This window comes from Coregonus clupeaformis, chromosome 17, assembly GCF_020615455.1.
Source record: "Coregonus clupeaformis isolate EN_2021a chromosome 17, ASM2061545v1, whole genome shotgun sequence".
NCBI classification, from domain to species: Eukaryota; Metazoa; Chordata; class Actinopteri; order Salmoniformes; family Salmonidae; genus Coregonus; species Coregonus clupeaformis.
In genome coordinates, this window is record NC_059208.1 from 21,477,805 (window position 1) to 21,504,112 (window position 26,308).

At 43.9% G+C, this 26,308-nt stretch overlaps 1 protein-coding gene across 2 annotated transcripts; it reads right to left on the minus strand.

Moving 5' to 3' along the window:
• Positions 1-649: 649 nt before the first annotated feature.
• LOC121586074 (39S ribosomal protein L13, mitochondrial) lies at positions 650-26,254 on the minus strand. Of its 2 annotated transcripts, XM_041902530.1 has the most exons (7): positions 26,144-26,254; positions 25,650-25,773; positions 20,927-21,020; positions 20,632-20,692; positions 12,945-13,031; positions 11,625-11,746; positions 650-835 (listed from the first exon to the last, which is right to left on the minus strand). In XM_041902530.1, the coding sequence occupies exons 1-7, from the start codon at positions 26,168-26,170 to the stop codon at positions 811-813; spliced, it is 540 nt and encodes a 179-aa protein (XP_041758464.1). In that variant the 5' UTR covers positions 26,171-26,254; the 3' UTR covers positions 650-810. The 2 variants fall into 2 exon arrangements, with proteins under 2 accessions (XP_041758464.1, XP_041758465.1); XM_041902531.1 differs by lacking the exon at positions 650-835 and having other exon boundaries at positions 11,621-11,746.
• Between the last annotated feature and the right edge of the window lie 54 nt (positions 26,255-26,308).

Below are 26,308 nucleotides of genomic sequence, written 5' to 3' on the forward strand. Positions count from 1 at the left end.
ACACTTGAGTCCAGTCCAGTTGATACTTCAAGTCCAGCCAACAGTTAGTGTGTCAGACAGTGACAAACACCAGTGAAGCCACACTATAAAAGGTTTTCCGACTCCCCAGTCTAAAAAGCCCAATGACTATAGTATCACACTCACTGTTGAGGTGCATTTCCACAATGGTTTCCTGAGGGGCCACCAGACATCAAAAGGCTATGCTGGCATTATAAAGGTCTCAGAGGCATCTGAAATCAATTAAGGTCGAAGCGCAGTCGAATTAGTGGAGAGATCAGACTTCTGAAGAAACTGCAGAAATGGTCTGTGGCTGAGAGGCAAAGGCCAAAGAATCTCCACTTTAATATTCTCTAAATTACAACAGAACGAAGCAGCCGACCGCAGCCAATGGAAGAATTTAAAATGCCACCCTATTCCCTGTATAGTGCACTACTTTTGATCAGAGCCCTATGGGCCCCCCTATTGGCCCTGGTCAAAAGTAGTGCACTCTATGAGGAATAGGGTGCCATTTGGGACTCACACAATGAATGCCATCTCACTGCAGCTGAGGTTGAATGAAACACACGAAAATCATTTTTGAACTCATCAAACTTTCACTACAGAGAGAATAAAATATCAATCATGATTTATTCTCGGGAAAAACAAACGGTTGACAGGAGAATAGTTTATTTAGTACATTATTGGGACAACATAAAGGTTTGTGGTTTGTACAGTAAATGTCACCTGGATGTTCTAATCCAAAAGCCAGATGTAAAGGCTAGTACTAGTAACAGGCCAGAAGAAGAAGCCTAACACCAGCCATCTGATGGATCACTTCATCCTATAGTCTTCAGGTCTGTAGAAAGAACACACATTAGAAATCAGTCATGTAGAACAGGAAAATACATATCATCTCAATGGGAATAACCTGTATAATATAAGGTTTAATTAAATATCACCATGGTAAGTATCATCTATGCAATATGGTCTTTCAATACTGCAAAACAGAAGACAGTTATTACTAAGTTAAGTAGCTCTACTATTCACAACAAACAACTTTATATTGTATTACATTAGTATGTGTTGATGGTATTAGATTGGGACTATGTCGAGTGCCTGGTGAGTGTTGATGTGATGTCAGTCAGTGAATATCAACTAGGTCTTTAATAAAGGGCCAGGATTGGTTTGCCCTTGAACATCACCCAATGTCATTTAGATCGCTGGAATTCCAGGCCTGAATGGACTCACTGATTGGTTCTTAAAGATTAGATCAGTAAACAGAGAAACACATCATTTATCACAATACAGTGTCCTGACAGGACTATATGTTGATGACTGCTAGGGTGGACAGTGTCCTGACAGGACTATATACTGATGACTGCTAGGGTGAACAGTGTCCTGACAGGACTATATACTGATGACTGCTAGGGTGGACAGTGTCCTGACAGGACTATATACTGATGACTGCTAGGGTGGACAGTGTCCTGACAGGACTATATACTGATGACTGCTAGGGTGGACAGTGTCTTGACAGGACTATATACTGATGACTGCTAGGGTGGACAGTGTCCTGACAGGACTATATACTGATGACTGCTAGGGTGGACAGTGTCCTGACAGGACTATATACTGATGACTGCTAGGGTGGACAGTGTCTTGACAGGACTATATACTGATGACTGCTAGGGTGGACAGTGTCCTGACAGGACTATATACTGATGACTGCTAGGGTGGACAGTGTCCTGACAGGACTATATACTGATGACTGCTAGGGTGGACAGTGTCTTGACAGGACTATATACTGATGACTGCTAGGGTGGACAGTGTCTTGACAGGACTATATACTGATGACTGCTAGGGTGGACAGTGTCCTGACAGGACTATACACTGATGACTGCTAGGGTGGACAGTGTCCTGACAGGACTATACACTGATGACTGCTAGGGTGGACAGTGTCCTGACAGGTCTATACACTGATGACTGCTAGGGTGAAAAGTGTCCTGACAGGACTATATAATGATGACTGCTAGGGTGGACAGTGTCCTGACAGGACTATATAATGATGACTGCTAGGGGAAGAAAAGGTTGACAGAAAGCATTAAATAAGTTTATTTTTTTCCCTCTCAGGGAAGAATACTTTTACAAAGAATACTGACTGGACTCAATTCAAAATGATGGGAGCTTTGAGATACACTGACGAGCAGAGTACTATGGGAAATGTAGTTTGCAAAGTGGAGTTGTTGCCTCAAACAGTTTCCCTCTTTTTACTCAGATTGCCATCTTTACAGACATGTTGACAGATACATCATTGTCTTGTTTCTTGATAATTAAAATGTGTTCTATCATCAATCACATTTTGGTGTTTTGTCCCTTTGCCGTTTTCTTTCTGTAGTGAATGTCGAGTGTTCCTTGAACACTGTGTTAGTGTAAAGAATTAGACTTGTAGCCTACACCTATTTGAAATGATAATTGAAACCACCTGAGGTGATGTTTCACCCACTAGACATCACACTATTCATCTCAATGTTTTCATTTGAAAGGAAGGAGAGAAGGAGTCTATGCTGAAGTCTTTGGCAAGAAGAAAACCATATTTAAAAGGATTGTTAACACGTTTCAGAAAGTCTCCTCCTTTAAGTTGGTCTTAGTATTAAAAACTGCACTTCTCAGCTGCAGTAAAAAGCACCTAAATAAAATAATACAATTCAGCTTTAGGAGACAATTTCCTTCTCTTACCTTCAATGCCACTTCTGGGCTACATTCCAAATGGCACCGTGTTCCCTTTATAAGGGCCCAGGTCAAAAGTAGTGCACTACATAGGGAAAAGGGTGCCATTTGGGATGTGCCCCTTGAGTAATATCATGAGAAAGTTAGGGTTGGGACAATTAACTTGGAATTGATGACATACGCACGCAAAGTGAGCGGAATTAAATAGGGATACATTTCCTCACTGGATGGAAAACGGGAGGGTCGTGAGAAATGTCAATTTAATCTTATTTTGGAAAATATTTCTCGCTAACAAAAAAATCCATGAATCTCATTAATTTGAGTGATCTCGGCTAGCTGCAGGGTTACTGTTGACTGAAATGTAGGGTACCTTATAAGTACGCTACATATGTCTAGACTGGCTTTTCACACCTTTCCTTTTCACTTTGAAATGGAGGAGTAGATTATGTAGATCAGGGTGGAAAAACATCTAATTTAATACATTCCAGACAGAAAGGCAATAAATTGGGAAAATACGTAAGGGTAAAAGGTGTATACTTTTTATAGCTAGTGACTGTATGTCTGAGGGGCTCCTCGTTCCCTCCTATGCAGTCAGGATAACAGTTAGAACCAGGGCTGGCAGAAAGGTGAGGGGAGGAGTGATATCACTGATGCTGACCCAGTTACCAAGCCCCCTCCCCATCCTGACATCACCCTGAGTCCACTCTGACATATACAGTGAGGGAAAAAAGTATTTGATCCCCTGCTGATTTTGTACATTTGCCCACTGACAAAGAAATGATCAGTCTATAATTTTAATGGTAGGTTTATTTGAACAGTGAGAGACAGAATAACAACAACAAAAGCCAGAAAAACACATGACAAAAATGTTATAAATTGATTTGCATTTTAATGAGGGAAATAAGTATTTGATCCCCTCTCAATCAGAAAGATTTCTGGCTCCCAGGTGTCTTTTATACAGGTAACGAGCTGAGATTAGGAGCACACTCTTAAAGGAAGTGCTCCTAATCTCAGCTTGTTACCTGTATAAAAGGCACCTGTCCACAGAAGCAATCAATCAATCAGATTCCAAACTCTCCACCATGGCCAAGACCAAAGAGCTCTCCAAGGATGTCAGGGACAAGATTGTAGACCTACACAAGGCTGGAATGGGCTACAAGACCATCGCCAAGCAGTTTGGTGAGAAGGTGACAACAGTTGGTGCAATTATTTGCAAATGGAAGAAACACAAAATAACTGTCAATCTCCCTCGGCCTGGGGCTCCATGCAAGATCTCACCTCGTGGAGTTGCAATGATCATGAGAACGGTGAGGAATCAGCCCAGAACTACACGGGAGGATCTTGTCAATGATCTCAAGGCAGCTGGGACCATAGTCACCAAGAAAACAATTGGTAACACACTACGCCGTGAAGGACTGAAATCCTGCAGCGCCCGCAAGGTCCCCCTGCACAAGAAAGCACATATAAAGGCCCGTCTGAAGTTTTCCAATGAACATCTGAATGATTCAGAGGAGAACTGGGTGAAAGTGTTGTGGTCAGATGAGACCAAAATCGAGCTCTTTGGCATCAACTCAACTCGCCGTGTTTGGAGGAGGAGGAATGCTGCCTATGAACCCAAGAACACCATCCCCACCGTCAAACATGGAGATGGAAACACTATGCTTTGGGGGTGTTTTTCTGCTAAGGGGACAGGACAACTTCACCGCATCAAAGGGACGATGGACAGGGCCATGTACCGTCAAATCTTGGGTGAGAACCTCCTTCCCTCAGCCAGGGCATGGAAAATGGGTCGTGGATGGGTATTCCAGCATGACAATGACCCAAAACACACGGCCAAGGCAACAAAGGAGTGGCTCAAGAAGAAGCACATGAAGGTCCTGGAGTGGCCTAGCCAGTCTCCAGACCTTAATCCCATAGAAAATCTGTGGAGGGAGCTGAAGGTTCGAGTTGCCAAACGTCAGCCTCGAAACCTTAATGACTTGGAGAAGATCTGCAAAGAGGAGTGGGACAAAATCCCTCCTGAGATGTGTGCAAACCTGGTGGCCAACTACAAGAAACGTCTGATTGCCAACAAGGGTTTTGCCACCAAGTACTAAGTCATGTTTTGCAGAGGGGTCAAATACTTATTTCCCTCATTAAAATGCAAATCAATTTATAACATTTTTGACATGTGTTTTTCTGGATTTTATTGTTGTTATTCTGTCTCTCACTGTTCAAATAAACCTACCATTAAAATTATAGACTGATCATTTCTTTGTCAGTGGGCAAATGTACAAAATCAGCAGGGGATCAAATACTTTTTTCCCTCACAGGAGGGATGAAGGGGTGAATAGAAGGATGAAGGGGTGAATAGAGGGATGAAGGGGTGAATAGAGGAGGGATGAAGGGGTGAATAGAGGAGGGATGAAGGGGTGAATAGAGGAAGGATGAAATGTCACCGTGCCAACAGTAAGCTGTTTAATCTACAGTGTTTTATGAAGGACATATACACTTCAATCCCCCCCAACCATCCAACTCAAACCCACTCAAAGTGCAGAGGTAAAACCATTCAGGCTTACAGTGGGGTAGGAAGGCCGAAGTGTAGCCTATGGATCAGACCTGGCTATATCTCATCATGGAGAAGACAAGCCAGTGTAGCCTATGGGTCAGACCTGGCTATATCTCATCATGGAGAAGACAGGCCAGTGTAGCCTATGGACAGACCTGGCTATATCTCATCATGGAGAAGACAGGCCAGTGTAGCCTATGGATCAGACCTGGCTATATCTCATCATGGAGAAGACAGGCCAGTGTAGCCTATGGATCAGACCTGGCTATATCTCATCATGGAGAAGACAGGCCAGTGTAGCCTATGGATCAGACCTGGCTATATCTCATCATGGAGAAGACAGGCCAGTGTAGCCTATGGATCAGACCTGGCTATATCTCATCATGGAGAAGACAGGCCAGTGTAGCCTATGGATCAGACCTGGCTATATCTCATCATGGAGAAGACAGGCCAGTGTAGCCTATGGATCAGACCTGGCTATATCTCATCATGGAGAAGACAGGCCAGTGTAGCCTATGGTCAGACCTGGCTATATCTCATCATGGAGAAGACAGGCCAGTGCAGCCTATGGACAGACCTGGCTATATCTCATCATGGAGAAGACAGGCCAGTGCAGCCTATGGACAGACCTGGCTATATCTCATCATGGAGAAGAGAGGCCATCCCTCTCTCTGGCTAGATCTCAATGTGGAGAAACAAAGGCAGCCTGTGGTTGAGGGCAGGTCTAGCTAGCCATCCTTCACAGTGAAACCACAATATAGCAGCCTGTGGTTCAGGGCAGGTCTAGCTAGCCATCCTTCACAGTGGGTTAGGAAGCCATCCTTCACAGTGAAACCACAGTATAGCAGCCTGTGGATCAGGGCAGGTCTAGCTAGCCATCCTTCACAGTGGGTTAGGAAGCCATCCTTCACAGTGAGGCCACAGTATAGCAGCCTGTGGTTCAGGGCAGGTCTAGCTAGCCATCCTTCACAGTGGGTTAGGAAGCCATCCTTCACAGTGAAACCACAGTATAGCAGCCTGTGGTTGAGGGCAGGTCTAGCTAGCCATCCTTCACAGTGGGTTAGGAAGCCATCATTCACAGTGAGGCTACAGTATAGCAGCCTGTGGTTCAGGGCAGGTCTAGCTAGCCATCATTCACAGTGGGTTAGGAAGCCATCCTTCACAGTGAGGCCACAGTATAGCAGCCTGTGGTTCAGGGCAGGTTTAGCTAGCCATCATTCACAGTGGGTTAGGAATGAAGGCCACAGTATAGCAGCCTATGTTTCAGGGCAGGCTGGCTGGCAGACCATCCCTCACAGTGACTGAGCCTGGCACCGTAGCCTTGGCTGGGCATCGTGCCCCACCACATTAACAAAAGTGGAAAGGTGCCACTGAATCAGGGGCAGGGCTACTCACTGAGACACATCAATATATCACCCCTGGAGGAGAATATAGTGGGCTCGGGTGTCTCAACCTGCTACATGAGGTAAATACATATTTATAATAATGCCAATCCCATTTCCATTAAGCTTACCGGGGCTTGCAAATCTAACCAGACTATTTATTCAGAAATTGTTTACACTGAACCACAGAGACAGCCAGTGAGAATGTCTGAGCAAAAACCAGCCACTATTCAGTGGATTCCACACAATGCTAAACCATAGAGCTTGCCTTAGCTTAGAGTAGACCCATCTCTGTAGATGCAGAGGGATGACTGAATGAGACAAATTGGAACTAGGACATCAACAGCATGACGCTATCCTAGCTATAAGACATCAACAGCATGATGCTATCCTAGCTATAGAACTAGGACATCAACAGCATGATGCTATCCTAGCTATAGAACATCAACCGCATGATGCTATCCTAGCTATAAGACATCAACAGCATGATGCTATCCTAGCTATAGAACTAGCACATCAACAGCATGATGCTATCCTAGCTATAGAACATCAACAGCATGACGCTATCCTAGCTATAAGACATCAACAGCATGATGCTATTCTAGCTATAGAACTAGAACGTCAACAGTATGATGCTATCCTAGCTATAAGACATTAACAGCATGATGCTATCCTAGCTATAGAACTAGAACATCAACAGCATGATGCTATCCTAGCTATAGAACTAGGACATCAATAGCATGATGCTATCCTAGCTATAGAACTAGCACATCAACAGCATGATGCTATCCTAGCTATAGAACATCAACAGCATGACGCTATCCTAGCTATAAGACATCAACAGCATGATGCTATTCTAGCTATAGAACTAGAACGTCAACAGTATGATGCTATCCTAGCTATAAGACATTAACAGCATGATGCTATCCTAGCTATAGAACTAGAACATCAACAGCATGATGCTATCCTAGCTAAAGAACTAGAACATCAACAGCATGATGCTATCCTAGCTAAAGAACATCAACAGCATGATGCTATCCTAGCTATAGAACATCAACAGCATGATGCTATCCTAGCTATAGAACATCAACAGCATGATGCTATCCTGGCTATAGGACATCAACAGCATGATGCTATCCTAGCTATAGAACATCAACAGCATGATGCTATTCTAGCTATAGGACATCAACAGCATGATGCTATCCTAGCTATAGAACATCTACAGCATGATGCTATCCTAGCTATAGAACATCAACAGCATGATGCTATCCTAGCTATAGAAAATCAACAGCATGATGCTATCCTAGCTATAGAACATCAACAGCATGATGCTATCCTAACTATAGGACATCAACAGCATGATGCTATCCTAGCTATAGAACATCTACAGCATGATGCTATCCTAGCTATAGAACATCAACAGCATGATGCTATCCTAGCTATAGAAAATCAACAGCATGATGCTATCCTAGCTATAGAACATCAACAGCATGATGCTATCCTAACTATAGAACATCAACAGCATGATGCTATCCTAGCTATAGAACATCAACAGCATGATGCTATCCTAGCTATAGGACATCAACAGCATGATGCTATCCTAGCTATAGAACATCAACAGCATGATGCTATCCTAGCTATAGGACATCAACAGCATGATGCTATCCTAGCTATAGGACATCAACAGCATGATGCTATCCTAGCTATAGAACATCAACAGCATGATGCTATCCTAGCTATAGAACATCAACAGCATGATGCTATCCTAGCTATAGGACATCAACAGCATGATGCTATCCTAGCTATAGGACATCAACAGCATGATGCTATCCTAGCTATAGGACATCAACAGCATGATGCTATCCTAGCTATAGAACATCAACAGCATGATGCTATCCTACCTATAGAACTAGAACAGCATGATGCTATCCTAGCTATAGAACTAGAACATCAACAGCATGATGCTATCCTAGCTATAGAACTAGAATGTCAACAGCATGATGCTATCCTAGCTATAAGACATCAACAGCATGATGCTATCCTAGCTATAAGACATCAACAGCATGATGCTATCCTAGCTATAGAACTAGAACATCAACAGCATGATGCTATCCTAGCTATAGAACTAGAATGTCAACAGCATGATGCTATCCTAGCTATAAGACATCAACAGCATGATGCTATCCTAGCTATAGAACTAGAACATCAACAGCATGATGCTATCCTAGCTATAGAACCAGAACATCAACAGCATGATGCTATCCTAGCTATAGAACAAGAACAACAACAGCATGATGCTATCCTAGCTATAGAACATCAACAGCATGATACTATCCTAGCTATAAGACATCAACAGCATGATGCTATCCTTGCTATAGGACATCAACAGCATGATGCTATCCTAGCTATAGAACATCAACAGCATGATGCTATCCTAGCTATAGAACATCAACAGCATGATGCTAATCTAGCTATAGAACATCAACAGCATGATGCTATCCTAGCTATAGAACATCAACAGCATGATGCTATCGTAGCTATAGAACATCAACAGCATGATGCTATCCTAGCTATAGGACATCAACAGCATGATGCTATCCTAGCTATAGAACTAGGACTAAGTACAGTTGTCGTTATTTTTATAGTTTTATTGTCCTCTCCTGCTGTGGAAACCAACTAGAAGAGTGATTTCTCTCCTCACTGCTGGCGGCCGAACGCTCCTCTATTCTCACACACAGACACCACCGCTAACGACTCAGTTCTCAGTCTCCTCCAGTTAACGCCCTATAACCACTACACCAGTTAACGCCCTATAACCACTACACCAGTTAACGCCCTATAACCACTACACACTACACCAGTTAACACCCTATAAACACTCCACAGTCCCCACCGTTCCATGATATGTTTTCTAAAGGTAATTTTGCTGTTTGCTTGAGTAATTGGAGATGGAAGGGAGTTCCATGCGATCATGAAGAGAACCCTGGTGGCATGTCTTCTGGGATATGTATGGGTGTCTGAGCTAAATGTTATTTGATTATGCAGACAATCTGGATTATTCATCACAGTAATATTTCTCATGAAAACTAGAAGAGAAGCAGTTCATCTCTGGTCAACCCTCAACCAGGAAAGACTGGCATGATGTTAGTTATGTATGTGCAGTTAAGGGCAAGGCGTGCTGCTCTGTTTTGAGCCAGCTGCAGCTTTGCTAGGTCTTTCTTTGCTGCACTTGACCATATTACCAGACAGTAATCATGATGGGACACGACCAGAGCCTTAACAACTAGTACAGTTGATTTGTGTCAAAAATGCAGAACATCTTTTTATAAACAGACATACCCCTCCCCATCTTCACAACAACTTTGTCAATATGACTTGACCTTGATAATTGACCATCCAATGTTATACCTAATTTAGCTTCCTCAAATTTCTTAGTTAACACCCTAGAAACAGTACACCAGGTCACTGTTACTGCCAAGCTTTATTTCTCACTCCTGTGTTATTCCAAGCGAGTTATAGCTGCAGTCAATTTGAGTATGCGTGATCAGAATTAAACTCAGACACAGAATTCCCCTAAGCCTCAGTAGCAGCAGCACCCTTCTCCCCACCCAGTCAGCCAAACATTACACTACAATAATTATGTCACGTAATTCTGGACTTTCACAGTTTTCTGTCAGATTGAAAACTCCCATTTCCTGTTCTTTAATTACAGACAGGAAGTAATGTAGTGGCTGTCTCATTATCACGTCAGGGTCTACTTCCTGTATGATATGTTTTAATGAAACGCTCCGTAGGGTCGTCCAGACCAATCACTGCTGTGGTTATTAGAGTGAGAACACATATAAACATACTGCTCCAAAACCTTCCTCAGTTCCACTGCTCATTGGGATGAATTACTGCCGTCAAAAAAAGTTCTTATGAATTCGCTTAGAGAGCACTTCTCTATTATTCAATACGACTTTAAATGAAAGATCTTAAGTGCATTAACACATGTGGGTATCAGTGTTTGAAAAAGTGAGGTTCACAGTCAATCTTGAGAGAAACATCAATAACTCCTCTCTAGTTTTTCTCCATCGGGGTTCCATCTTGAATCTTCACCCACCCACCCACTCCACAGCATTTGGTTTCGGTTGCAATCAGCAGTTTAAGCATCGGTAGGGCCTAATGTATGTGTGTGTGTGTGTTAATGAGAGGTGAGTCCCTGGCCCAGACTAACCCATTTCCCCTCATTGAGCCATCCACTTACTTAACTCTATAGGAACATGACCGATCACGTTTCAACACGTCATACTCTTTATCAAAATGGAATCATTTGTCAGCCCGGTAACAAGTACCCGTTTCTCACATCAATAAAGACCACAGGAATACGGTGCTATACTGTTTCCATCCTTACTTACAGGCAATAACAGAAGTAGGTTTCACACGCAAAAATGTTTTATCCCGTTCTTTACTAAATAATTATTTTTGGGTTTCTACTAGTTATTTGAATGTTTGTGGTAAGCTAAAGCTAGCGTAGCATCTAGGTCATAAAATGCCTAAAGATTTGGCCACTCTTGTAGAGAGCAGTATCATAAGGCATTTAACTACGTCACAGCTGATATGAACAGCAGGCTGTGGACTGAAGAACAATGGATCAGTGCCATGGCCGAAGGAACACAGCAGTCTAATATAACTATGGTATGTGTCTGTTCCTCTATAAACCTGGCTGTTCTAAATGTGTCTGTTCCTCTATAAACCTGGCTGTTCTAAATGTGTCTGTTCCTCTATAAACCAGGCTGTTCTAAATGTGTCTGTTCCTCTATAAACCTGGCTGTTCTAAATCAGCTAGAGATTCAGCGCAGCGCAGGGCGGGCTGGAGAGAGCTGTGTGTGTGAGGATGTGTGGGTGTGATTAAGGATGGTGTGTGTGAAGATGTGAGAGAGAAGATGTGTGTGTGTGTGCGTGTGTATGTATGCGTCCATGGAGGAAGACTGGGAGGAGAGGGTACTCACGGGGTCCATAGAGTGGGGAAGGCTTCTCGTTCCTCCTGGCTGTACTCATTCAGTCTGCGAGGGATCTCTCTGGGCTGAGGCAGCTCCTCTGTCAGGTTCATAAGGATGTCCTCAGGAAGATCCTACCATACAATTACATACAACAAAGCCATTTCATGGATCTGTATGGCATCACGGCTATAGCCAGGGACAGGAACAGTCTTAGATCTGGATCTGTATGACACCACGGCTATAGCCAGGGACAGGGACACAGTCTTAGATCTGGATCCGTATGACACCTAAGCTATAGCCAGGGACAGGAACACAGTCTTAGATCTGGATCTGTATGACACCACGGCTATAGCCAGGGACAGGGACACAGTCTTAGATCTGGATCTATATGACACCTAGGCTATAGCCAGGGACAGGGACACAGTCTTAGATCTGGATCTGTATGACACCTAGGCTATAGCCAGGGACAGGGACACAGTCTTAGATCTGGATCTGTATGACACCTAGGCTATAGCCAGGGACAGGGACACAGTCTTAGATCTGGATCCGTATGACACCTAAGCTATAGCCAGGGACAGGAACACAGTCTTAGATCTGGATCTGTATGACACCTAGGCTATAGCCAGGGACAGGGACACAGTCTTAGATCTGGATCTGTATGACACCTAGGCTATAGCCAGGGACAGGGACACAGTCTTAGATCTGGATCTGTATGACACCTAGGCTATAGCCAGGGACAGGGACACAGTCTTAGATCTGGATCTGTATGACACCTAGGCTATAGCCAGGGACAGGGACACAGTCTTAGATCTGGATCTGTATGACACCTAGGCTATAGCCAGGGACAGGAACACAGTCTTAGATCTGGATCTGTATGACACCTAGGCTATAGCCAGGGACAGGGACAGTCTTGGGTTTGTAGGTGTCTTCACTTCTCAGAGAGGGAACACACACCTGGGTTGGAGAGGTGTAGGTCAATGGAAAATAAGACTTTTACATTTATATACCGTATTATGGGCATAGAAGCTAGACTGCGACTAGTCTTTTCTAAATGCTTTACCACAATGGAAACATGTCAGACTTGTGTTATCATTGATGTTTCTATGTCTGTTCTGCTTGTTCTTGGCTGTATATGTAGTCATTTAAAATTATTAAGCAAATTCAATCAATCAATCAACATGTCAGCCATATTCCCTCCACAACAGGGGAATAAAGAGCAGATATTTTATCTTCAGGGAAGAGGTGGTGTGTGGCATCATTATTTTACTAAAACGTCCTGTTTCATTTTCACACAATATTAGATGTCATAGTCTTAAAGACAAGTCTTACATCTTCAGGGAAGAGGTGTAGCCGTTGCATCATGGTCCTTCTGGAGAGGTTCCTAGGCAGCATCCCATATACTGCCAGCTTTACTATCTGATGATGAAGAAGAAGAAGAAGAAGGAGATACATCGCTTGGATAGGCTACTTAGGTTGTGTCCCAAATGGCACCCTAGTGCACTATATAGGGAATAGGGTGCTATTTGGGACACCCTTAACACAGACAGGCGTTTGATGTAAGACAGTTGGATCAGGGTTGTCATGTTTACAGCTCTAGAGAGGAGCAATGTCGAGGTCCATCATTGAGCCATCTTTAATATGTCGGCAGGTAGCTTAGTGGTTAAGAGCGTTGTGCCAGTAACCGAAAGGTCGCTGGTTCTAATCCCTGAGCCGACTAGGTAAAACATCTGTTGATATGTCCTTGAGCAAAGCACTTAACCCTAATTGCTCCTGTAAGTCGCTCTGGATAAGAGCATCTGCTAAATAACTAAAAATGTTAAAAAATGTCTCCAGTGGAGGTCCTGTTAGGTCCAGGGGGGTATACTACAAAGCAAGATCAATGAGTTAGCCAGCTAACTTCCCTAATTTGTTTTTAGAAATATATACTTGAAATGGGCATGGTCTAATTGAACCAACAACCAAAAACATATATCTAAGTTTAGCTTTCTTAATGTGCTAGGTTTAAACAATATGGTAATATCTCCACCTTACCCTCTGCTTGTTAATGTAGATAGTAAAGAGTACTGAGCAGTCTCCCCTGTATACAACCTTATAGACCTCTTTAATATTCTCCTAACCTCATCTAAACAGTCTGGTTTTATTCCTCGTATCCCTCCCTCACCCTGTGGTGTGAAACATATTCAGTGTTCCTTGGAGCTATGTGTCACGATCGCCAACTGGTAGCAAAGAATTTAGAAAGAAATTGTGTTATCCTTCAACTGATACCCTGAATGTGCCACAACCCCTCCTCTATTCCCCAGTTTCCTTCTCCAGTCTTTCCATGTTCCTCCCCTCCCTACTCCCGTTGGCAAACCGACCAGAAAAATGACATGTTATTCCTACATAACCGTCCACCACTCAAATCCAACCTCTGCAATAAGAATACCACGTGAGGGGAAGAAAAACCTAAAATGTCACAAAGAAGTGAAAATCTCTTAATATTTGACTTTTTCTCTCACTTACCATTTCTAGCTGAATCCCTTCATACATATCTATTCCCTGTGAAAATTAATCAGTCCTATTCCTGTTAAATGACGACCGTGGTGTGTGGATGATGGATGTGTGTTGTATAGGGACACCATTCGTTACCACGGCTACAGAAGGTGGATGTCACCCCAACGTGATCATTACCCACAATTACCTCTGATAGATTCTCCCCCCACTGGAATAACTCAGCTAGAGACACGCATCCATCTCATTAATGGAGGTTTAATGTGCTAGAGAAGCCTGAGGAGGGCTGGAGAGGAATGGGGGGGAGAGGAGGGGAAGGGAGATGCAACTGGCCAGGGCTGGGGAGGAGCGCTGAGGGGAGGGATGAGGACAGTTAGGGAGAGGGAGAGGTGGGCTGGGGGAGAGAGGAGGCCTGGGGAGGTTTGGAGAGGGCTAGGGGGGCGATGAGGGTTGAGAGGCTGCAGGCCAGAACTGGGGAGAGGCAGGCAGGCAGTCGGCCAGGCCTTGGAGCTCTGGCCTGGGCCATTCAGCTATACAGTATGGAACTGGGGTAGGATAACATGTGGCTGTTCTGGTCTCTGGGCAGGGCTAGGATAGGATAACATGTGGCTGTTCTGTTCTCTGGGCTGGGGTAGGAGAACATGTGGTTGTTCTGTTCTCTGGGCTGGGGTAGGATAACATGTGGCTGTTCTGTTCTCTGGGCAGGGCTAGGATAGGATAACATGTGGCTGTTCTGTTCTCTGGGCTGGGGTAGGAGAACATGTGGCTGTTCTGTTCTCCCTTCCTGCTATGCCATCACTGAGGGGGATGCCCCTCACACACTATCCCTCATGTTTAAACTTTGGGAGATAGACTTACGGAAAGGGAACATCTATCACTTAAATGAAAAGGCAGATGTAAATAAAAGCTAGGTTTATTGTAATGTAGGGAGGAGGATCAGTGCACTGCTAGGAATTAAATAGATGAGTCACTACAATTGGAAAAGGGAGGATTAATGTACAGTACCAGTCAAAAGTTTGGACACACCTACTCATTCAAGGGTTTTTCTTTATTTGGACAATTTTCTACATTGTAGAATAATAGTGAAGACATCAAACTATGAAATAACACATACAGTGGGGGAAAAAAAGTATTTAGTCAGCCACCAATTGTGCAAGTTCTCCCACTTAAAAAGATGAGAGAGGCCTGTAATTTTCATCATAGGTACACGTCAACTATGACAGACAAATTGAGAAAAAAAATCCAGAAAATCACATTGTAGGATTTTTAATGAATTTATTTGCAAATTATGGTGGAAAATAAGTATTTGGTCACCTACAAACAAGCAAGATTTCTGGCTCTCACAGACCTGTAACTTCTTCTTTAAGAGGCTCCTCTGTCCTCCACTCGTTACCTGTATTAATGGCACCTGTTTGAACTTGTTATCAGTATAAAAGACACCTGTCCACAACCTCAAACAGTCACACTCCAAACTCCACTATGGCCAAGACCAAAGAGCTGTCAAAGGACACCAGAAACAGAATTGTAGACCTGCACCAGGCTGGGAAGACTGAATCTGCAATAGGTAAGCAGCTTGGTTTGAAGAAATCAACTGTGGGAGCAATTATTAGGAAATGGAAGACATACAAGACCACTGATAATCTCCCTCGATCTGGGGCTCCACGCAAGATCTCACCCCGTGGGGTCAAAATGATCACAAGAACGGTGAGCAAAAATCCCAGAACCACACGGGGGGACCTAGTGAATGACCTGCAGAGAGCTGGGACCAAAGTAACAAAGCCTACCATCAGTAACACACTACGCCGCCAGGGACTCAAATCCTGCAGTGCCAGACGTGTCCCCCTGCTTAAGCCAGTACATGTCCAGGCCCGTCTGAAGTTTGCTAGAGTGCATTTGGATGATCCAGAAGAGGATTGGGAGAATGTCATATGGTCAGATGAAACCAAAACTCGTCGTGTTTGGAGGACAAAGAATGCTGAGTTGCATCCAAAGAACACCATACCTACTGTGAAGCATGGGGGTGGAAACATCATGCTTTGGGGCTGTTTTTCTGCAAAGGGACCAGGACGACTGATCCGTGTAAAGGAAAGAATGAATGGGGACATGTATCGTGAGATTTTGAGTGAAAACCTCCTTCCATCAGCAAGGGCATTGAAGATGAAACGTGGCTGGGTCTTTCAGCATGACAATGATCCCAAACACACCGCCCGGGCAACGAAGGAGTGGCTTCGTAAGAAGCATTTCAAGGTCCTGGAGTGGCCTAGCCAGTCTCCAGATCTCAACCCCATAGAAAATCTTTGGAGGGGAGTTGAAAGTCCGTGTTGCCCAGCGACAGCCCCAAAACATCACTGCTCTAGAGGAGATCTGCATGGAGGAATGGGCCAAAATACCAGCAACAGTGTGTGAAAACCTTGTGAAGACTTACAGAAAACGTTTGACCTGTGTCATTGCCAACAAAGGGTATATAAGGGTATATCTGGGTTGGCGCCCCCCCTTGGTTTGTGCTGTGGTGGAGACCTCTGTGGGCTATACTCGGCCTTGTCTCAGGATTGTAAGTTGGTGGTTGGGGATATCCCTCTAGTGGTGCGGGGGGCTGTGCTTTGGCGGAGTGGGTGGGGTTATATCCTTCCTGTTTGGCCCTGTCCGGGGTTTCTTCGGATGGGGCCACAGTGTCTCCGGACCGCTCCTGTCTCAGCCTCCAGTATTTATGCTGCAGTAGTTTATGTGTCGGGGGCTGGGGTTAGTTGGTTATACCTGGAGTACTTCTCCTGTCTTATCCAGTGTCCTGTGTGAATTTAAGTATGCTCTCTCTAATTCTCTCGTTCTCTCTTTCTCTCTGAGAACCTGAGCCCTAGGACCATACGTCAGGACTACCGGGCATGATGACACCTTGCTGTCCCCAGTCCGCCTGGCCTTGCTGCTATTCCAGTTTCAACTGTTCTGCCTGCGGCTACGAAACCCCTACCTGTCCCAGACCTGCTGTTTTCAACTCTAAATGATCGGCTATGAAAAGCCAACTGAGAGACCTGAGCCCTAGGACCATACGTCGGGACTACCGGCCGTGGTGACTCCTTGCTGTCCCCAGTCCGCCTGGCCTTGCTGCTATTCCAGTTTAAACTGTTCTGCCTGCGGTTATGGAACCCCTACCTGTCCCAGACCTGCTGTTTTAAACTCTAATGATCGGCTATGAAAAGCCAACTGAGATTTATTCCTGATTATTATTTGACCATGCTTGTCACTTATGAACATTTTTGAACATCTTGGCATGGTTCTGTTATAATCTCCACCCGGCACAGCCAGAAGAGGACTGGCCACCCCTCATAGCCTGGTTCCTCTCTAGGTTTCTTCCTAGGTTTTGCCTTTCTAGGGAGTTTTTCCTAGCCACCGTGCTTCTACACCTGCATTACTAGCTGTTTGGGGTTTTAGGCTGGGTTTCTGTACAGCACTTCGAGATATTAGCTGATGTAAGAAGGGCTATATAAAATAAAATTGATTGAAATTGATATAACAAAGTATTGAGAAACTTTTGTTATTGACCAAATACTTATTTTCCACCATAATTTGCAAATAAATTCATTAAAAATCCTACAATGTGATTTTCTGGATTTTCTTTTCTCATTTTGTCTGTCATAGTTGACGTTTACCTATGATGAAAATTACAGGCCTCATCTTTTTAAGTGGGAGAACTTGCACAATTGGTGGCTGACTAAATACTTTTTTCCCCCACTGTATGGAATCATGTAGAAACCAAAAAAGTGTTAAACAAATTCTTCAAATAGCCACCCTTTGCCTTGATGACAGCTTTGCACACTCTTGGCATTCTCTCAACCAGCTTCAAGAGGAATGCTTTTCCAACAGTCTTGAAGGAGTTCTCACATATGCTGAGCACTTGTTGGCTGCTTTTCCTTCACTCTGCGGTCCAACCCATCCCAAACCATCTCAATTGGGTTGAGGTCGGGTGATTGTGGAGGCCAGGTCATCTGATGCAAGACTCCATCACTCTCCTTGTTGGTCAAATAGCCTTTACACAGCCTGGAGGTGTGTTTTGGGTCATTGTCCTGTTAAGCTAAGCAGGACACTAATCCGGACGCTTATAAGAAATCCCGCTATGCCCTCAGATGAACCATCAAACAAGCAAAGCGTCAATACAGGACTAAGATTGAATACTACTACACCCGTTCTGATGCGCGTCGGATGTGGCAGGATTTACAAACTATAACGGCCTACAAAGGGAAACCCAGCCACGAGCTGCCCAGTGACGCGAGCATACCAGACGGGCTAAATGCCTTTTATGCTCGCTTCGAGGCAAGCAACACTGAAGCATGCATGAGAGCACCAGCTGTTCCGGACGACTGTGTGATTACACTCTCCATAGCCGATGTGAGCAAGACCTTTAAACAGGTCAACATTCACAAGGCCGCGGGGCCATACGGATTACCAGGATGTGTACTCAGAGCATGCGCGGACCAACTGGCAAGTGTCTTCACTGACATTTTCAACCTCTCCCTGACTGAGTCTGTAATACCTACATGTTTCAAGCAGACCACCATAGTCCCTGTGCCCAAGAAAGCGAAGGTAACCTGCCTAAATGACTACCGCCCCGTAGCACTCACATCGGTAGCCATGAAGTGCTTTGAAAGGCTGGTCATGGCTCACAACACCACCATCATCCTCCTGGAAACCCTAGACCCACTCCAATTTGCATACCCCCCCAACAGATCCACAGATGATGCAATCCACACTCCACACTGCCCTTTCCCACCTGGACAAAAGGAACACCTATGTGAGAATGCTGTTCATTGACTACAGCTCAGCATTCAATACCATAGTGCCCACAAAGCTCATCACTAAGCTTAGCTTAAGGTACATTTAATTAATGTACATGTGGGCCTAGCTATAGGTACATTTCGTCAGTTAACCACTTGGGACGGCACTGTTGAAACATTCATGTATTTGAGGCAACACAAACAAAAGTATACACTAAAACATTATTAAGACCATCCATCTAAATAAGAGCAATGCCATGTGCTCTAAGGCAGAGGAGAGAAAACATATAGCCAAATTCAAGCTGAAATGGGTTTAGTTTATTCCTTGAAAAGTTAATCTCTGGGTTGCAATAAGCTCTGCTGCTGCTCCTTTATCTTCCTGCACACCCAGCTAGGCCTTTCCCCAGATTCCAGTAGACATTCTCCTAAAGGTGTAATAGTCTGACAGACCTGTACCAGCACAGATGCTGTGTCTGTGATAATACACAAGTGTGTCTGTCTGAAAACAACACTTCTAAAATCCTCCCTGATGATTCTGGAGCAGAACACTACCTCTCTGGAACCAGAGGAATGGGAGGGATGGGAGACTTACAAGGACAGAGTAATAATACACCATAATTCATTCTTTCCCAGCGGGCCATTTGTAACGTTTATAGACAAAACACGTCACACAACTGTGGGACAGCTCATATTTCATCAAATAAAAAATCAATACATAAATGCGATGCAAAATGCAACTGCTACCTGAATGCCATGCAATTCTGACATTTTGATGAATTATGAAATGCAGCTTTAGCTAGGCCTAGGAATGAAACTTTAAAGGCTGAAGTTACTGTATAGGTACACTTGAGAGGACAGTGTTTATTCAGTGTTTCCAAACAGACTGCAGTAGCACACAAATAAACAATAGCTAACTCACCAGCCAGTTTATTAGGTACACCACCCTGTTCACGAGGCCATGGCTTGCTATATAAAGCAGGCAGACAGGCATCGAGTCATTCAGTTACTGTTCGACTGAACGTCAGAATGGGCAAAACGAGTGACCTAAGCGACTTTGAGCGTGGTATGATTGTCGGTGCCAGGCACGTCGGATCCAGTATCTCAGAAACATCCGCCCTCCTGGGCTTTTCACTCACGACAGTGTCTAGAGCTTACTGAGAAATGGTGCGACAAACAAAAAACATCCAGTCAGTGGCAGTCCTGTGGGCGAAAACAGCTCGTTGATGAGAGAGGTCGAAGGAGAATGGCAAGAATTGTGCAAGCTAACAGGCAGGCCACAAACAGACAACGGCAAAGTACAACAGTGGTGTGCAGAACAGCATTTCGGAATGCACAACTCGTCAATCCTTGTCATTGACTATTGTAGCAGACGACCACACCGGGTTCCACTCCTATCAGCTTAGAACAAGAAGCAGAGGTTCCAGTAGTCACACGATCACAAACACTGGACAATTGAGGAGTGGAAAAACATTCCCTGGTCTGACAAATCCTAGTTCCTGATGCGTCATGCTGATGGCAGAGTCAGGATTTGGCGTAAGCTGCATGAGTCCATGGACCCATCCTGCCTGGTGTCAAAGGTACAAGCTGGTGGTTGTGGTGTACCGCCGTCCAATCTGCAGCAACTGCGTGATGCCATCACGTCAGCATGCCCCAACATCCCTGTGGAACTTTCCCGAAGAATTCCAGCCGTTCTGGAGGCAAAGGGCAGTCCGACTCGGTACTAGATGGGTGTACCTAATAAACTGACTCAAAATACTTACCGCTTTGGGGTCTTTCAAATGTAGCTGGGTGGCTGTGACTTGTTTAAATCCACCTGGAAACCTTTGGGAAAGAAACAAAGCTGAATTTAGAGGAAGACACACTTTGGTATGACAATCAACTTTACACACATATGCTTAGTCAACCAAATCACTCATTACACAGATCAGTTCACATGCTCCATGTTTCAATGAAGTTCTTCTTGACTGATGAGTAAACACAGGTACAGAATAACACTCCTTTATGTTCACTGGTTATTCCACGTGTAACAGACAGACAGTCTGATCAAGACCTTACTGTGTGTGGGAGGAATAGACCTTCTGTTCCCATTTGTTCCCAGAGAAGGCTATGTGTCTGGTGTTCATGACTACTACATGATCTCCAACATCACCTGAGGAACACAGAGACACATGCTCATTATAAAGATCACAAACTTTATAGAAACACATTTTGCTGACACGTTACAATGGATGTTCTTAGCTCCTTTTAAAAGATGATCAAGGAATGCAGGAAAAGATTCATAATTCAAATGCCACCAAGTGGTTTCTGAATTAGATATGGAGAGAATGATAGATGACTTTCTAACACCTCTCCATCACTCTCTACTAAAGCAGATACAGTGGGGAAAAAAAGTATTTAGTCAGCCACCAATTGTGCAAGTTCTCCCACTTAAAAAGATGAGAGGCCTGTAATTTTCATCATAGGTACACGTCAACTTTGACAGACAAAATGAGAAAGAAAAATCCAGAAAATCACATTGTAGGATTTTTTATGAATTTATTTGCAAATTATGATGGAAAATAAGTATTTGGTCAATAACAAAAGTTTCTCAATACTTTGTTATATACCCTTTGTTGGCAATGACACAGGTCAAACGTTTTCTGTAAGTCTTCACAAGGCTTTCACACACTGTTGCTGGTATTTTGGCCCATTCTTCCATGCAGATCTCCTCTAGAGCAGTGATGTTTTGGGGCTGTCGCTGGGCAACACGGACTTTCAACTCCCTCCAAAGATTTTCTATGGGGTTGAGATCTGGAGACTGGCTAGGCCACTCCAGGACCTTGAAATGCTTCTTACGAAGCCACTCCTTCGTTGCCCGGGCAGTGTGTTTGGGATCATTGTCATGCTGAAAGACCCAGCCACGTTTCATCTTCAATGCCCTTGCTGATGGAAGGAGGTTTTCACTCAAAATCTCACGATACATGGCCCCATTCATTCTTTCCTTTACACGGATCAGTCGTCCTGGTCCCTTTGCAGAAAAACAGCCCCAAAGCATGATGTTTCCACCCCCATGCTTCACAGTAGGTATGGTGTTCTTTGGATGCAACTCAGCATTCTTTGTCCTCCAAACACGACGGAGTTGAGTTTTTACCAAAAAGTTATATTTTGGTTTCATCTGACCATATGACATTCTCCCAATCCTCTTCTGGATCATCCAAATGCACTCTAGCAAACTTCAGACGGGCCTGGACATGTACTGGCTTAAGCAGGGGGACACGTCTGGCACTGCAGGATTTGAGTCCCTGGCGGCGTAGTGTGTTACTGATGGTAGGCTTTGTTACTTTGGTCCCAGCTCTCTGCAGGTCATTCACTAGGTCCCCCCGTGTGGTTCTGGGATTTTTGCTCACCGTTCTTGTGATCATTTTGACCCCACGGGGTGAGATCTTGCGTGGAGCCCCAGATCGAGGGAGATTATCAGTGGTCTTGTATGTCTTCCATTTCCTAATAATTGCTCCCACAGTTGATTTCTTCAAACCAAGCTGCTTACCTATTGCAGATTCAGTCTTCCCAGCCTGGTGCAGGTCTACAATTTTGTTTCCGGTGTCCTTTGACAGCTCTTTGGTCTTGGCCATAGTGGAGTTTGGAGTGTGACTGTTTGAGGTTGTGGACAGGTGTCTTTTATACTGATAACAAGTTCAAACAGGTGCCATTAATACAGGTAACGAGTGGAGGACAGAGGAGCCTCTTAAAGAAGAAGTTACAGGTCTGTGAGAGCCAGAAATCTTGCTTGTTTGTAGGTGACCAAATACTTATTTTCCACCATAATTTGCAAATAAATTCATTAAAAATCCTACAATGTGATTTTCTGGATTTCCCCCCCTCCAATTTGTCTGTCATAGTTGACGTGTACCTATGATGAAAATTACAGGCCTCTCTCATCTTTTTAAGTGGGAGAACTTGCACAATTGGTGGCTGACTAAATACTTTTTTCCCCACTGTATACACTTTGGGAAAGGGAACATGTATCACTTAAATGAAAAGGCAGGTGTAAATAAAAGCTAGGTTTATTGTAATGTAGGGAGGAGGATCAGTGCACTGCTAGGAACTAAATAGATGAGTCACTACAATTGGAAAAGGGAGGATTAATGTACACTACCAGTCAAAAGTTTCTTTATTTTTTACTATTTTCTACATTGTAGAATAATAGTGAAGACATCAAATATATGCAATAACACATATGGAATCATGTAGTAACCAAAAAAAGTGTTCAACAAATCAAAAAAGATATGTTATATTTGAGATTCTTCAAATAGCTACCCTTTGCCTTGATGACAGCTTTGCACACTGTGAAGCATTTAAAACGTTTGACTGGTAGCGTATAAAACACCAAAAGTAAACCCTTCTTAGTTTGAATGGTCGTTCAACAACGAGCAGATCACATTTAATAGAATAGGTCAAACAGGGTCATAGAATAGGTCAAACAGGTTCATAGAATAGGTCAAACAGTGTCAAACAATAAGCCCCCTTCACTCTCCAGCATTCCAGCAGTTAACAGAGCACAGCTCCAGGGATGAGGGGAAAGTAATGGACAGGTTTCTCTATCCCTCAGGGTCCACACACATGTACCTATACATCAGGTGAAGAGGCATTCACCTCACAGTCAAATCAAACTCAAATAGTGTGAAGAGCCACAAGTTTTGAAAGAAGGCTGAAGGCGGTTGATGAAAAATAAGTGGTGGGTTCTATCTGAGCCTTCTGGTTATGTGCATAGTTGGGGTCTATTGGTTTCATAGTGATCCTTTAGCGCCACCATGTGGTCATTGTTATGGCTGCAAAAAACCCCGCTCAGAATATGTCCTTGCTCAAATTAAAATCAAATCCAATTTTATTTGTCACATGCGCCGAACACAAGTGTAGACCTTACCGTGAGATGCTTACTTACAAGCCCTTAACCTACAATGCAGTTCAAGAATTATTTACTAAATAAAATAAAGTAAAACATAAAATAAAGTTACACAATAAGATAACAATAACGAGGCTATGTACAGGGGTACCGGTACCGAGTCAATGTGCGGGGGTACAGGTTAGTCGAGGTCATTTGTACATGTACGTAGGGGTAAAGTGACTATGCATAGATAATTAACAGAGAGTAGCAGCAGTGTAAAAACAAGGGGCATAAAAGGCATTTAGCCCGTCTGGTAGGCTCGCGTCACTGGGCAGCTCATGGCTGGGTTTCCCTTTGTAGTCTCTAATAGTTTGTAAGCCCTGCCAAATCCGACGGGCGTCAGAGCCGGTGTAGTAGGATTCAATCGTAGTCCTGTATTGACGCTTTGCCTGTTTGATGGTTCGTCTGAATGCATAGCGGGATTTCTTATAAGCGTCCGTATTAGTGTCACACTCCTTGAAACCGGCAGCTCTAGCCTTTAGCTCGGTGTGGATGTTGCCTGTAATCCATGGCTTCTGGTTGGGATATGTACGTACGGTCACTGTGGGGATGACGTCGTCGATGCACTTATTGATGAAGCCAGTGACTGATGTGGTGTACTCCTCAATGCCATTGGATGAATCCCGGAACATATTCCAGTCTGTGCTAGCAAAACAGTCCTGTAGCGTAGCATCCGCGTCATCTGACCACTTCCGTATTGAGCGAGTCACTGGTACTTCCTGCTTTAGTTTTTACTTGTAAGCAGGAATCAGGAGGACAGAATTATGGTCAGATTTGCCAAATGGAGGGCGAGGGAGAGCATTGTATGTGTCTCCATGTGTGGAGTAAAGGTGGTCTAGAGTTTTTATTCCTCTGGTTGCACATGTGACATGCTGGTAGAAATGAGGTAAAACAGATTTAAAATTGGCCTGCATTAAAGTCCCCGGCCACTAGGAGTGCCACTTATGGATGAGCCTTTTCTTGTTTGCTTATGACCTTATACAGCTCGTTGAGTGTGGTCTTAGTGGCAGCATCGGTTTGTGGTGGTAAATAGACGGCTATGAAAAATATAGAGGAAAACTCTCTTGGTAGATAGTGTAGTCTAAAGCTTATCATGAGGTACTCTAGCTCAGGCGAGCAATACCTAGAGACTTCCTTAATATTAGAAATCACGCACCAGCTGTTATTGACAAATAGGCACACACCACCACCCAAGGGTCTTACCGGACATAGCTGTTCTGTCCTGCCGATGCACGGAAAACCCAGCCAATTGTATATTATCCGCGTCATCGTTCAGCCATGACTCGGTGAAACATAAGATATTAGTTTTTAATGTCCCGTTGGTAGGATAGTTTCGAACAGAGCTCATCCAGTTTATTCTCCAGTGATTGCACGTTGGCCAATAGAACGGATGGTAGAGGCGGGTTACCCACTCGCCGTCTAATTCTCACAAGGCACCCACAATCTCCGCCCCCTGTACCTTAGTCTTTTCTTCACGCGAATGACAGGGATTTGGGCCTGGTCTCAGAAAAACAGTATATCCTTAGCATCGGACTCATTGAAGAAAAAATCTTAGTCCATTTCGAGGTGAGTAATCGCTGTTCTCATATCCAGAAGCTCTTTTCGGTCATAAGAGACGGTAGCAGCAACATTATGTAGAAAATAAGTTACAAACAATGCGAGAAAACCACACAAAATAGTACAATTGGTTAGGAGCCTGTAAAACGGCAGCCATCCCCTCCGGCTGGCTGTGAAGGAAGCATCAAATTAAAGCCTCAAATCAATTGCGGACTGTATTGCACAGTCGCACACATTCAGGAAAACACACATCATTAGTCCATTTCTAAATGGGCATGTTGCTAGCTGTCTACTCACTCAGTGCATGGTAGATCGGTTTGTGTTTCCCCTGTAGCCTGACTGCACACATAGTGGCAATCTTCCCTGGAGGCTGCATCCGAGCGTCTATCAGGTACCACGACCTGGCAAAGGTAGCCCATTGCTGAATAAAGGGGAAGAGAGAGATCACGTCAATTCAGAGTTTCAGACACAGTAGTAGCACAACATCCCACATCAGCACACAGTTGTCAGCTCTCAAGCCACAAACATATAGCTGAAGGTTGACTGGGGCACAAGGATTAAATTAATAATATAAATAATTGCAAGAAAATATCAAACTGTAATTTAGGACTACGATTTAATAAAGAGATTAGCTAGCTGGACAGATTACGGATAGCTAGCTAGCTAACGTTAGCGACATGTACCATATGTCAGCGATGAGTTTTGCATATAATTTACCATGACATTTACACATTTAATGCTAGTTCTAAATACAAAATAATCACACGTTATGTATAAAAGTAAAGTGTTACCTGGGCAGATTTAGTAAAACTGGACATATTACATGAATTACAAGCACATCATTCCCGATTGACCCCCAACGAGAACAGATGGTGCAGCGTTGTATTGAGTCGAAACATGGATGAAAACTCAGTTCCTGGGTGCAAATTGTAGATCTGTTCCTGAAATCCTGAATG